We start from the raw sequence: 15,207 nt of genomic DNA, 5'->3' as shown, positions 1-15,207 counted from the left end.
CCCCAGACGTAAAGGCTTCTCTGGTGAGGTCCGTGGTTGTACACTGAAGCGGGATTTTTGTTTGGATGTCGTATAATGACAATGCCTCAGTGTCTGGAAGACCTGCATCTCCCGGTGAACCCGTATTTCTCCAATGATCATACACAGTGTGACATAGTCACAGATCCCTCCAAAGTGAGGGGGAGATGGGTGGACTTGGATGGAGCGGAGCATCATAGGAATTCAGGTTCCCTATTGCATCTTACCTTGGGACATTCCCATTTGTTGAGTTTTTATGTAAGTCCCCTAGAATAACAGCTACGATGATCTGAAAAGGCTCACCCCTTCCTGGCCACCTATCAGCAAGTGCTGGGCTCTCTTTACATCCCTCAGTCAGAACAGATCTCATGGAGTAGCAGGTACAGAAGCCAACTGTTCTAAGCCAGACACGAAAGGAAGCTTTTACCTGTCAAAGCAGATGTTCCTTGTCCATGAATTTGCAACCCTTCCCCCAGCATCTCCATCTTAAATGTCACCTTCATCCATTGACCCTGGGGCCCTCCCAAATCAGTATAGATGTGTTCACTTACTGTATATGTTGTTTTTTGTTACATGACAAACCACACCAAATACAACACCTTAAATAAAACACTGTTTATTCCTTGTGCTACTTGGGTCAGCTCAGCCAGACTGGGTGGTCTGGGGTACCCTCCTGGCTGACGTGGCTGGGACCTTTGCCAAGGACAGTGAGGACAGCTGAGGCCTCTGTCTCCTGGACCACCATCCCTTGTGAGGCTGTGCAGCAGGAGAGGGCAGGCACCAGGGTGAAAGGCTTCTTGGAACTTCTGCTTGAGTAATGTTTGCTCCCATCCTGATGGCCCAAGCAAGTCAAGGTGTGGGGGTACAGTCTGCCTCAGGGTCAGAGGGTCTTCAAGGTGGGTTTGCAGGGGCACAGACAGACTCAGGGAGGGATACACTCAGAGCCTGTCCTTTCCTTAACCCTACAGGGTTGTGAGCTCCGTGAGGATGGGCACAAAGTAGGGCTTGCTAGTGCATCTCCAGGGGGTAACACACATCCTCATGTTCAATAGATATTTGTTGAATTGAGTTTACCAGGGACAGATGCTTCCTTAGAACTTCTTACTACAGAAATTTCCACACATAAGGAAAAGTAGCAAGAATAAAAGGGTGCACTGTACTCACCACCTGCTTACATTCTTCAATTCTTACTTAATCTACTGCCATTCTCTACACTTGGACACATATGCACATGCATGCACACACATACATACACGTGCACACATGCACACACACATACACTGCACACATGTGTACCCTTGCACCCACTCACATTCACATGTGCATACATTTGCACACACATTCACACATGCATACACATACACATATATTTTTTTAAAGTTTTTTAAAAAATATTTTTTTAAAAGTTACAGCCATCATGCCATTTCACCTGCAAATATACGATTCCACCTTCTTTGTAAATGCACTTTGATAAAGATTTTTTTTAACATTAAGTACCAGGTTCTGGATATATTTTTGTGTGGGAATACCATAGCACGTAAGGAAGAAATAAAGTGGGACTCAAACAGTAGCATGATTTAAGATTTTTATCATTACATTTCGGAAGAACTCAAGTGAAAGAATTTGGAGGAGAGGAGTGGCATTTCTGAGTCCCAGACTCACTGAATTAGCGATAGTGTTAGACTCAGGCACCAGGCTCGGAATGGAGCTGCATTGTGAGTCTGTGCTCAGGAGAGGGCGCACTTGGGGATACAGAGCCCTGAGTCCCTGGTGGCAAAGGGACAGCTGACCCGGAACAGTTCTTATGGTAGTTTAACTTTGATATGCAGTGAGAAGGGGACTGGCCCGAACGCACATGGCAGGCAGAGTTTGGGCAGCCAGGACAGTAGAGGGGATAATGCCCCAGGGACACGCCCGTGGATGGGCCAGCTCCCGCCTTGGAGCCAAGTCCAGCATCTGCTGACACTGGTTCTCAGATAAAGGTGATTTGCCACCAGGACTGGGTGATCCTGGGTCCCTGCTCTTTGTTTTCAGAAAGATACTCTTCCAAGTATCTAACAAAGCATTTTTAAAAAATTGAACAGGCAACAAAAGTTCCATCTTAAATGATTATGTAAGATGCACTATAATAAAAGCTAATAATAAGAAAGGGTGTTTCTGGTTTTAGAGTTTACAGTGGTGGGGGTTAGTTATTAAATTCGAATATGAGCCCGGTTTTTTTTTTTTGTTTTGTTTTGTTTTGTTTTTTTTAGTACAGTTTTCTGTACTTTTTTTGGTGGATGACTTTTCAATAAAGTTCTGTTCAATACCTTTATCTGATTAGTTTTTACAAATAAAAAGTACATATAAATAATGTAAGGCTTCATTACTCAGCCGTATTTATATAATTATTTTAGATGGATTTTTGTAGAAAGATGGTTTTTACTTGTATTCTGCACAGTGTTGTTTTTGAGTAATTAAGTTTGCCTCTTTATTATCGAATTGTCAGCTTTTGTTTTTAATTTTGTGTTCTTTATTTTAGTGAGCAGACCTGACTCAGGTTGTCGTTTAATTCATTCCACCTATTATTATCAACCAGAATCAGATTTCCATAGTCCCAGATTAGAAAGATCTGCAGCATTTGCTTCTTACTGCATAGAACTCACTGACGATTGCTCTGCTCATAGCTACAGTTTATTCTAGGGAAATAATAGACTTTATTGGACTAAAACCCACCCCATGAAGAGCTGTGTAGGGCAAAGACACCCTTATCCTCTTCCCTGTGGAGTCAAGCCTTCTACGCTCTGGTTATTGATCTGAGACAATGTGTGGGGAGGATTGCCAACCAGAGAAGCTTACCCAAGTTGAACGTCCAATGTTTTTATTGGAGCTCTTCATTCTAGGCTCGAATGATTGGTTTACTGTCCACATGGTTGAAGCCAGCGTCTACGTGGACAGATGCCACTTGACTCCAAGCTCCTACCCTAAATCATGTGGGTGGTGTTTGTGGTATGGCCAATTGGCTCCAACCCAAAGACCAATGGTTGTGACTGGCCTCACCCTAAAAAAAGACACTCTGTCAGGTCTCAGATAAGTTATTTCCTGGAGGTCTCGCACAAAGACCAAGTTCTTTACTGCACACTATCTATATCCCAAATCTTATTATTTCAACATGTAATCACTATAAAAATGACTAATGAGATAGTTCATATTTTTTTTTTTGCACAAAGTCTTCAAAATACAAGCATACCTTTTGCACTTAGAGCACATGTCTGTTCAGACCAGTCCTGGTTCAAGGGTTCCATGGTCTCGTGTGGCTGATGACTGCTGCATTGGTGACCCCAGTTCTGTACATACAAGTGGGAGATGACCTCTTTCAGGGTTGCTTAGATATGTGTGCACAAAGCATCTGGCAGTGGGAGACATCTTTGTCAGCCCCGAGTCCTCTGAGAAAGCCAGGGCTCTACTTTGGAAGCTATTTATGATCCTCTATCTGTCTCTGGCTAACTAAACAAATTAGTTTGATTGGATTTCAATAAAGCTAGCTTTATTTTATCTCTTTTAATTTGAAATGCCTTTGTTTGGGCTTGTCTGTTACTCTTTTTAGTGTTGTTTATATCAACCTTAACGTGACACCAAACCCACTTTGTGAAGGTCACAGTCCCAGGGGGCTCTTTACCAGGTCTGCATGCTGCATCATTAATATTTGTCACACAGGTTCAACACTGATCGTGTTTTGGGAAAACAATGCTCTGTTGGTTTGTGGAATTATAACCTCAATTTGGCTTTCTTAGGAATTTGATTCACTACCCACTTCTAACTTTGATGTATGCCTTATGGAAACATAAAGCTAGTCTACGCAAGGTGTTGGTTTCTTATTACGATATGTAACAGACATTCAGCCTGCAAATTTGTGTTAAAAGTTAAGGCTGCTTTCTCTGAATTCACCAGATTTCACCAGAAAATGTGACTGTTTCACCAAAAAAAAAAAAAAACAAAAACAAAAACAAAAAAAGTAAAGCAAATTAGGTCTATATCTTAACGGAAGGCTTTTCTCTCCATAGAATCAATGATTTTGGGTTTAATATGTCTCCATTGAGTTCAAATCCCCACAAGCCTACAGAAAATTCAACTGCACTGTCAACCCACTTTTTCTAAGGAATACTCTGCTAACAGGACTTTTTCCAAATTCAAATATTTATTTATGAGCTAGCTGTTTTTTTAGACATCTTGAGTTGGAGTAAATATTGCTTGAAGTGGTTATCAAATTTGAGAAGCATGATGAGCACCAACATGGCCCATCTGTACCCTTGGCTGAGGTTAGCACTGAGCTAAGCCTTCTGATGTCATTATTTTTTAGAAGATTGTGGGGGTTTTTGTTTGTTTGGTTTGGTTTGTTTTGGCTTGGTTTGGTTTGGAGACTGTGCCTGGCTGCCTTCTGGGGTGTCACTGTTGTGCCTTGCCTTGGCACTTATTAAACAATAAGAACTCTCTTGCAGCAGTTTGGGTTAGGCAGTAGCTAAAGTGTACTTTCACCTTCAGTGTGTGTATGTACTCATCAAAATTCTTTTGGAAATTAAAACGCAGAAAGCAAGACAGATTTCACTGGCTGTCACATGCGCGGTTCGCGGCACAGGTGAGCTCACCTGCAAATGTGGGTGTTAATGTCAGCCCATCTGAATGAGCCTCGAGTCGACTAATTGCTGAACTATATGTACTGAACGCATGTTGTCCTATGAGTGACTTGCTCCCTCTTCCTTCTGCATGGCCCATTGCTCTGTATCTGACTATCTCTGAAAATCACGCTGGCAGCAGCAGGAGCCACACAGACGACAGCTTTTGTTATGGTTCCAATCGCAACAGAAACTTCAAATCCTTCACCTCCTGGGTTTCATCCTCAAGATGCCCTCTTTGTAGGCGCCCCTCCCTGCAACTACTCTTTAAGAGAAACTCTGGGGTTGGAGCATACCCTAGGAAGCTAATCATTTTTAACAACTTCTATTAAGATTGGCTTTCCTCAGAGATTTCTTGATGGAACTGAAAATGTTCTTTGCATTTTTCTTCCCCAAATGAGATCCCTGGGAATTGGAAAGTTTTAATATGACTCAAAGGATGGAAAACTCATTAGGTCCAGAGCACAGACTCCCACCTTTCACAGGATCATGACCCGGGGCTCAGACATCTGGAATGGTCAAAATTTCTTTGAATTCCTCAAATCACCAAGGCACAGAATGGTGGAAGGATGGGGGTGCGGGGTGGGAGGGGAGTGGAGCTTTAAATAACATCAATAACTCCCAGCTATTTACTCGGTGTATTTAACTGTTTTTAAAAATCTTCCCCTGAGTTTTCCTGTCAGCATTCCTATTTCTGCATTGCCAGCTAGCTTTGGATCCCATGGGACGGGATCTCGATCCAGTCTTCAGAGACACTCCTCATCCCATTCATGTGGTTTTCTTTCTTTTTCTTTTTTATTTTCTTTTCTTGCTTAAAAACCAATTTCTAAAGGAAAAGGGTGGAGAGAGAAGGAAGAGAACCACGTCCCCTGAAAAGAGCCCAATTCGTATGTATTTTTTGGACATAGGTGTATTTTGAGAGCTTTCCACTATTTGATTGTTTTAAAGCAATTTATAGCTCTTTTAAAAGTACTTGTTAACAAAGTCATCACCAGAAGTCACATTGTCATTTTAGAATAAAAATTAGTGTTTTTGTCACCTGTAGACCATGCATTGTGCTGTATATTTAAAAAGTAGTGTTTACTGTGGTTTATACTTGGAGAGAGCTTAATTTCAGAAGGTTATATACATTAAGAAGTGGAGGATCTATTTGTTGTTGCTGTCAGTTATTCCTTTTTTTTAAAGATTTTATTTATTTATTCATGATAGACATAGAGAGAGAGAGAGAGAGAGAGAGAGAGAGGCAGAGACACAGGCAGAGGGAGAAACAGGCTCCATGCCGGGAGCCCGACGTGGGACTTGATCCCGGGACTCCAGGATCACGCCCTGAGCCAATGGCAGGCGCTAAACCACTGAGCCACCCAGGGATCCCCGCTGTCAGTTATTCCATTATAAAAACGCATTAATTAGCATTAGTGTCTGTTAAAAGTCATGTGTACTTATAAGTATCTAACCAACAGGACACTGGCTTTTTATATCTAGTAAATGGGCCAAATTAAGTAATGGTTTCTCATAGACACCATGCAGCATCCTCCCTCCACACCCTCTACACACACACACACGTACAGTCTCCTTTTTCATTTTCTGCATCAATGAGCTAATCTTGCAAGGGAAGTGATATACAAGGATTTTGACTCTTATTTCAAGGCAAGAGAACCAACAATAAATATTGAGCAAAGAAAACTAATTTGTATTTAGAGCATTTTAATATAGATAATGCTTTTCAAAATCGATAGAAGCCAGTTGGCTTTTGCCAGATTTCTTTTATTACAAAGGTTAAAAATAACCAAAGTCCAGATTTTTAAAATATTGTAACCCTATTTTCCTGACTTGCTAGGATAAGATCTTAAAATACTATTCATAACGTGTTTTAAATGTCCAGATAGGACTTGATACTTCTTTATTTTCTCGTGGTTTTGGTAGATTTAGGGGAAGCAATGCTCGGAGATATGTAAAGACCAGCGGATAAATTCAGGAATTTCCACATAGAGTCCATTCATTTTGCTTATGGAGTTGGGATGCCGGTTTAATTAATTTCTGTTTGTTTCAGAAGAAATTGTCTTGAAGGGAGCATCTTGGGTTTATGTATTTCTAATTGCAGATGGAGCATATTTCTAATGGAAACAGAGGCAAGGCAAAAACCCTATTTTGCCTTCCCTTAATTAATCAAATCTATGTAGAATTATATTGAATCTGTTTTTGTCAAATGCTGGTGTTCGCTTTAAAGTGTAACAGCCAGGCTGATATGTTTTTGCCAATGTGTTAGCATCCCTTTCTCAGGGCTGTTTGAAGAAGAAGCATGCCCAGCCTCCTCTGCATGCCAGTAAAAGTCTCTTCAGCTTTCCAGTGAAATTATAATTACACAAAAAGAGTGTTTTAAGCCTCTAAACGTCAGTTTCTAATTTCAATTTGTTGCTTTTAGCCATTTTTTTCCATTAAAAACTTCCCTTTAAAGTTAACATTTTTGTTTTTGTTTTTGTTTTTTTCACTAGTAGGGAGGAGAATTTTTTTAAAAAATTTTAAGGCTTACTATTGTAAGGGCATTTTCAAAGAAGGTGCTTCCCTGCTGTATGGTGAGTTGAGGAGGATAGTCCAGGCTTTAGAAGGTATCAGGTGCTTCTGCTGGTTAGATAAAGAATGTAATACTGAGGACAAAAGCAAAGCAAACAGAGATTCCTGTCCGTGTACAGATTTGCATTCAGCTGCCCTAAAAACGGCCAGATACTGCACCTCTCAGGCCCTTCCCATCCACGGGGCAGAGGGGAGGGCCACCCCTATCTTCCCTCACCTTCCCTCCCTCTCCTTGTTTCTTCCCCACAGGTGGGGATTGGGGAGTGTACTTTCTCTGTTCAAGGATCTGTGTCACCAAACTTCTACCTCGAGCTCCTGCACACAATAGATAGGCTCCCCACGGGCTCTGCCATTGGCGTGTTCTCTGAGCTTCAGTAACTTTATACTAATGTAGTAACTATATGATTGTAATAACTCATTACGCCTAATTTAAAGGACCTCTTTCTTTGTGCTTCTTACCTTGAAAATGCTGTGTTTTTAATGGGCTAACCCCCATTAAAAGCAGAAGGAACTCTGCTCTTGGAAAGTAACCAGTATATGAGCGGCTGCGTGGATGATTCTTTGTGACTTGTTCCAAGGCGGCTTTTCTTATGGCCTTCATTTTATTTCTAAAAAGCAGTTGTAATGCACTATCCCATTTACTTATTTTCCTTTTTCCCTTCTTTTCAAAAGCCGCATGCCAGGGATAAGATCTATGTCCAGAGTCAAGGTAAGAATTTTTAAAGTTTACACATTTTAAAATATGAGTCCCTTTAGAGACATGTACTGATGTGCCTGTGGATGAAATTATATGATGTCTTAGATTTACCTACTAATAATTTGTAGAATGGATGTGCCTATATTGCCTAACATGAAGATAAAGAACAAATATAATGACATTATAAAAAAAATTAAAATACAGATCCTTTAACGTTTTCGACAGTAGATGTAGTGTCCCAGGGGTATGTTACAAAAGGAGAAAGCTGAGCTTCTCTCTTAGTTAAGGGGAAGTAGAGTCCTTCTGCTCCAATCTACCCCTTCCTGCCCTCACCCAGTTCCTCCCAGACAGTGGCCTCCACAACCTCTCGGGAAACCCTCAGCATCTAAACACAGTGAGGGTTTTTTAGGAGCTGTGGACCATAAGCCATGGACAAAACCACATATATATGAGGAATATATTTTGGTCACCTGAGTAAAAAAATCTCACAGCAAGGGAACCACTGTATTATTGTTTAAACAATAGGAATCATGGAAGAGGCAGTTGCAAATAGGAGCACGTAACCCCTTGCAAGCTCAGGTCAGTTCAGGTGATGAGGCCCGGAGGGGCACAGCCCTCGAGGTCTGCCTTAGCTGCACACCGTGCATTATCACACGTATAAATGTCCCAGTGGTTTCAGTGACGTTTTTAGCGGAAGAATCACTTACCAAGTAAGCCCTTTCTTGGAATGCCCATTTTTTAAAAGATACCCTGACTCTATATATAATAAAAGGTGTCTTTAAGTGTCAGGGCAGGTGCAGGGTTGGCACCTCCTCATCCCTCTGTTGGCGCCTGATTTATAGTCGGGGAACACATAGGCACACCAGATATGCATGGGCTTTGAAGCAACACACAGGTTTGGACGTAGCCTCCACCACCTACATGCTGAGTCGCCATGAACACCATGTAACCTCTGTGAACCTCATTCCCATCCGGATAAACTAAGGGAGTCAGTCTACTCAGCAGGGCTTTAAGGGGCTCCAGAAGTGTGTGGATTGCACCCAGCTAGAGTCTACGCCCAGGACAGGCGTGCAGTGCACAGTCACTAAGTAGTACAATAGTGAGTACCCTGTGTTGTTCAGTGCAAATGATGATCTCAAAGGTACATTGCAAAAAGGGTTATTGACTTAATTTACATTTCATAAAACTTTAGATTTTTCCTATTATCAGGATAATATGTTAAATGTTGCCTCTGAATTTCCTACATCTCAAAATGTTCAATTCAGGGAATTTTAAACTTAAATCTGCTCAAGGAGATGCCACAGATAGCGGGCAATTGTGTGTGATGTGGAGAGGGTTGAGATTAGGAATTTTAAACAGAGACACAATTCATATGTGGGGCTGTGTTTTAGAAGCCTTTTGCTTTCAGGTGTCTGTTAGAGACTTGTGTTTCCCACAACCTGGCAGCTGTCCCGCCCAGTAATGGAGGTTGAAAATGGTGTGCCCTTCCTTGTTGGGAACCTGTGGGCTCCCTTTGAACCTCCTTTGGGGTAGGGATGAACAGGTGTTCACAAAGCACTCAGAACTTTGAGTTCTTTGTTAAGAACCAAGTATGAGACCAATATTTGAACATTGACCCCAAAATAGCTGGTTGCATCTCATCAACGTGGTCTCTTTCCCTCTCTCTCTCTCTCTCTCTCTCTCTTCTCTCTCTGTCTCTCCCCTTCAACTCAGGAATCGTGACAGTACCAAACGCCGCCTTTAACTGGAACACCTTCCTTCACTGTTCAGGTGAGAGATGAACCTTCTTACAATATTTTTTTAAATTAATTATTTATTTATTCATGAGAGACACAGAGAGAGGCAGAGACATAGGCAGAGGGAGAAGTAGGCTCCCTGCAGGGGGCCTGATGTGGACCTCCATCCCAGGATGCTGGGATCACGCCCTGAGCTGAAGGCAGATGCTCAACCACTGAGCCACCCAGGCATCCCTTCTTACAAGATTTTGACCAGAGTGCATCTTGTCCAGTAGTGTCAGGTACATGGTGTGCTCACGTGGTTTTGGAAAAGAGGTTCTTCAGGTCAAAGATGTCTACTGTTTTAGGTGAACAGGGAAGAGTGTAATAAGAATTGGGTTCAGGACACACCTGGCTTCTCTCTTTTCTCTTTCTTGAGAGAATGGGAGGAAGAGTGAGTTTGAAGGAGGATTTTTAATCCATTCTGGATTAATGTCTTTTGTTGGATACATGCATATATGTGAATATTTCTTCTGTTTCCTCTGGTTTATCGTTCCATTTTCTTCTAATTGATCCACTTTTCATTAATGCTTAGCACTGCCTGAGCCCTGATCAAGAAACCTTTGCCTCCTCCAAGTTCACAGAAATATTTTCCCTATTTCTTTCCCTCCGGAAGTTTCAGTGTTTCAGTTCTATCATTAGGATTCTAACCCATCTGAAATTAATTTTTGCCTGTAGTATGAGGTAGGGATCAAAATCCCTTTCTTTGTGAAAGTTGTTCTAGTATTGTTCATTGAAAATGTTTTTCCTTCGTTGAATTGCTTTGCTCAAAATCAGTTTACTGTATATGAGGGTCCATTGATCTGCATCCATATGCCAACATTGTGTTGTCTTCCTGCTGCAGCTTTATAGTTGAGAAAAGGGGTAGTGTGTGAGTTGACAACTCTGTTTCAGAATTGTTTCAGCTGATCTAGGTCTTTTTCGTATCCATATACATTTCCGCTCATCTTGTTAATCTCTAATAAAATCCTATTGTATTGATCTGTAGATTGATTTAAGGAGAATTGATACCTTAAAAATAATTTGTCTTAAAATCCATAACATGATCTGTCTACTTCTTAAAGTCTTTTTTATCTTCATAATGATTTGTGTATACAGGTCTTATGTCTTTTTTTCACGGATTTTATTGTTTTTGATGCTACTCTAAAGGTTTTTTAAGTTTTATTCTTGAATTATTTGTTGCTAGTATACAAAAATATAATTTATTTTTTACATTATATCCTGAAATCTTTTAAATGTGTTTATTAATTCTGATTACAGCATAGTTCCAATTCCTTTGTAGTATTATTTTGAATTCTATAAACTTAAACATTTTGATATGTAGTGGTGGAGGTGCTAGGATTTCAATCTTCATACATTTGCCCAATTGTTTTCTTTGGAACACCTAAAAACAGTCTCTGGGTTAGATTACGCACTCAATCAGAGCCTTTGTACATCATGCGTCATGTCTCCTGGAAAGGTAGCAGCAGTGAGTATGTCCATCAGCAATGCTATGAGATGAGGGTGCCATTTTTCCTACACACAGTGGAGCTAATGGAGTCTAGCCTTCATATTTTCCATATGTGGTATGATCTAAGTGCAGTCACGAAGTTCAAACAAAATTTTGTTGCAAAATATCTTTAAATAAAGAAAGGTTTTTGTCCACAAATGAGGCCTGTAAGTGTATACTCTTGGCAGCTATCATTGCCTTACAGGCTACCCAGCCCAGTAGTTCTGTGAAGGTGTGAGAACAGCTAACACTGACTCACCAAATGCAGTGGAAAGTTTAAGAATTCATCTGTTTTAACCTGAACTGCTTCTCACAAGAGTCAACAGTGCAAGGGTACTGGTGGGGGGAAGGGGCTTGATGTTATAAGCCTGATATAAACTTCAGAGAAGAGCTGAAATGCAAACTGTGGGCCACATCTGCAACACATGTAGACACCCCGAGCCTGTTTTCACTCCAGAAACATCAGACAAAAACTCCCATCCCCTACAGCATGCCAGTGTTAGGTTCCCTTGGAAAAAAGATTTCCAAGCATTTTATTAGAAACAATTTTCCAAGTGCATCCATCAACCTCGGGACCAGCAGCAGGGCCATTCTCTGCATCACAGATGAACCCCTGCTGTCCGACTGCTCTGTCACACTGGGGAGTACGGGCCATTATTCAGAACCAGTGGGCCCATTGTAAATTGCCTGTTGGGAGGTTATTTCATCTTCTATATATCATGGGATGCCGTTGCTGTGTGACTATGTCATAATTTCCAAAAGGAGAGTGATTTTTCATCAAGCCTGTAGCCTCATGGTTGTTTGTATCATTGGTCTTACTACTGAGTGATTAACGGAACAGCCAGCCAAGGGATGTTCAAGACTCCTCAGGCGGCACTTCCCCCGGAGACCTGCTGGGCAGCAGTTCCAACTTAATGTGTGCAATTAGGAGCTGTGAACGTGCTCGGGACACATGGCAGAGGGAAGCGTGGTGGTGTCATAGTCGCCGGCTCTGCTGGATCATGGCATAAGGTGGAGGCAGAATCAATCGGTGTCTCTGGGTTTTATAACCAGGCGTCTGTTCTCATTTATGGGGTCATTCATCTTTGTCATCTTTCAGATTTTAGAGATGGACTGTCTTCCCCACCCATCCTTGATCTTACCCTGGCATTCAGAGCCTGTGATTGTGATTTGTCACTTCCACTTTGAGCCTCAGACAGTGAAAACAGAAGATACAGTGAATTTGATATAGACTATTATGATCAGATACTCACCCTCTGAATTCTTATAAACTGCTAACCTTGCAATCAAGAGGAATGGGTGGGAAAGGGTCTCATTTAACAGTGCCTACCAGCAGACGAGTGCTTCGTTAGCCATCAAGGGGTACCATCTGCTTCTGGGGTCTCCGGTGCCGAGTTTATGATGCATTCTCCTTTACAGCGTGCCAGAGGTCCTTCTGAGAATATTCAGTGTCTCTAAGCCCCAACTAACAAACTACTAAATCCTTTAATTTAAAACATTGAACGATGTTTATGCTAACCAGATTTCACAGTCCAATAAATCAGCTAGGGAAAAATAAAGTTGGTTAAATGCACTAAGTAGCATCGTTATAATTTTTCACATGATATTTACAATAGTTATTCTGATCAGAAGATACATGTACAGGTATCAAGTCAGTCACCTTAGTGTTTCTATGCATTTCCATGTCCAACTTGAATGTTGCTATGGTTCAAGGATGTGTGATTTTTGCTTTTAAATCCAATGACTATTGCACCTTATACAGCAATTCTTTGTGGGCCACCAAACCTAAAACTATGAAAACTTCAATTTGACCATACCTTCCTGATTTTGTTCTATTTATATATTTATTGTTAACATATTTATTTAATTTTCTTCCCCTCTCCTTTTGTAAACTGTATTTATATTTCTATGTGGAGATTTGAATCTGCCAAGCTCAGATGGTGGTATCTTTCCTCCTTCGCTGTGCCTAGGAAAACACATTTTTTCAAAAAGATTTTATTTATTTATTCATGAGAGACACAGAGAGGCAGAGACATAGGCAGAGAGAGAACCAGGCACCCCACAAGGAACCCGATATGGGACCTGATCCCAGTCTCTGGGATCACGCCCTGAGCTGAAGGCAGATGCTCAACCACTGAGCCACCCAGGCATCCCTAGAAAACCCATTGTTTTTCATGTGGAAAATTCATGTTACCAGATCCCTTGATATTTTCACAGCCCCAAAATCAGATTTTCTAGCTACAATTCACTATGTCTAATGTGCTCAACCAAAGTCCTTGTATTCTTTTCTCCTTATAATGACCCATGGAAAAACTAAAATAAACAGTGGCTAGAACAGAAGATGGGAGAAAAAATGGCTTAGCATAGATCGAGTTTGCGCTGCAGAGCCAGCTGATGCATCATGCAGAGGGTTGGGGAGTATGGCGGACGCTCAGCCTTCAGGGATACGGTGCCAGCTCTCGAAAGCAACTCACTGTTTTGAAGATAAAAATACCATTCTCCAGGAAATGGTAACATCGGAAGGACAGACATGAAAATCCGAGCATTTGTGAGGGATGAGTTCAGTCCTTGACTTCTGTTCAACCTGGATGCTCACAGAGAAACAACAGAAAGAAACATAAGTTTGGAGTTAAAAGGAAGAAATGAAATGCACTAAAATGTTAGGTAGGCTCCTGCCTCACCTCCAGACGTCTGTAGGCCACTTTCTTTTCATTCTGCTATGAAATCTAAGAACGGCCACCATACATGTCCACAGCCCTGGCCCAGGACACAGGCTGAGTTGGGTACTTCCAGGTTGGGGCCTCAGCATGTGCTTGCTTGATCATGACTTTCCAACTCTCATCTCCATATCCTTGAAAACGATACTGTTGTGCTCGGGAAGTGCACAAATGCTACTCAAACCAAATGCTGCCTCTGTATTTTATATTTAAAATCTTGTAAATCCTACAATAAGGCAAAGCATGTAGTCCTGTGTCCTGCCATGGCCTAATTTAGTTTCCTAAATTCTCATGACATTTAATCTCCCAGGAAGAAGATGAGGAGAAAGACAAGAGAATATATAGGGCTGGCTCTGTCTCCCTCTAGGGTCTGGTAAGTAGGGTTCTCAAAATCAGTGAGTAAGTTGAGAAACAGCACTTTTGTTTTTTTTTTATTTTCATTTTTTTTTTAAGCTGGCACCACACTCAGTGTGGAGTCCAACATGGGGCTTGAACTCACAACCCTGAGATCAAGACCTGAGGTGAGATCAAGACTTGGACACTCCAGTGATTGAGCCAACCAGGCAGTCCCAGGGGCCAGCACTTTAAAAAATTGAAATGAGTTAGAAAACATCAGAGTTCCTCATATGTAATTAGACTAGTTTGGGGGGTTGGGGAATGTATGTGTATATAAACATATATATATATAGATATATATATATATCTTGTGTACAAAGTTGTGTACAAAGTTTCTTTTTTAAGATTTTATTTATTTATTTGAGAGAGAGAGAGAGAATGAGAGAGCATGAACAGGGGGAGAGTGGGGAGCAGAGGGAGAAGCAGGCTCCACTCAGCAGGGAGCCTAACACGGGGCTCGATCCTAGGACCCTGAGATCATGACCTGAGCTGAAGGCAGGCGCTCAATCAACTGAGCCACCCCGGCGCCTGGTGTACAAGGTTTCAATGTGATATATGTATACTTCCCTAAGTCATAGAGCGTTTTGAAGGTCAGTTTTGTCCATTGTGGGCTACTCTCTCTCAAGGTTAGCTTTCTAGGGCTCCTGGGGTAGGGGTAGGTAGAGGGACACTTTTTCCAGCTTCACCTGAGCAGAAGGCCCCAGATCTCCCAAACCTGCTGTTCTGAGTAGCTAATGCATGTCTCATCAAAATAAAGGGACAAAATAGATTTCCAACATCTGTGCTTTGTCACACAGCAAAAATACAGAAGTAAATGAAGTCTTTTTACTAGGACATCACATTGGTTCTTAGAATCGTGCTTTCTTTGGCTACTATCTCTGGATGGTCTTTG

General features: G+C 41.5%; 1 protein-coding gene across 8 annotated transcripts in view; it reads left to right on the top strand.

Moving 5' to 3' along the window:
• GLT1D1 (glycosyltransferase 1 domain containing 1) overlaps positions 1-15,207 on the top strand; it is an 87,228-nt gene that overhangs the window by 36,450 nt on the left and 35,571 nt on the right. For 7 of the 8 annotated variants that reach the window (XR_007406074.1, XM_025473588.3, XM_025473589.3 and 4 more), the window contains exons 5-6: positions 7,914-7,950; positions 9,652-9,708. Coding sequence is in view for 7 of the 8 variants with exons in the window: in XM_025473588.3 (XP_025329373.1) it covers positions 7,914-7,950; positions 9,652-9,708 (94 nt within the window). In the remaining variant the exon portion in view is untranslated. Of the gene's footprint in view, positions 1-4,584; positions 4,621-7,342; positions 7,355-7,913; positions 7,951-9,651; positions 9,709-15,207 lie in introns of all 8 variants that reach the window. The other variant, XM_035706555.2, reaches the window with a different exon arrangement.

Source organism: Canis lupus, chromosome 26, assembly GCF_003254725.2.
Source record: "Canis lupus dingo isolate Sandy chromosome 26, ASM325472v2, whole genome shotgun sequence".
NCBI lineage: Eukaryota > Metazoa > Chordata > Mammalia > Carnivora > Canidae > Canis > Canis lupus.
Note: the sequence above shows the minus strand (reverse complement) of the source record. Positions and strands in the feature narration are given on the sequence as shown.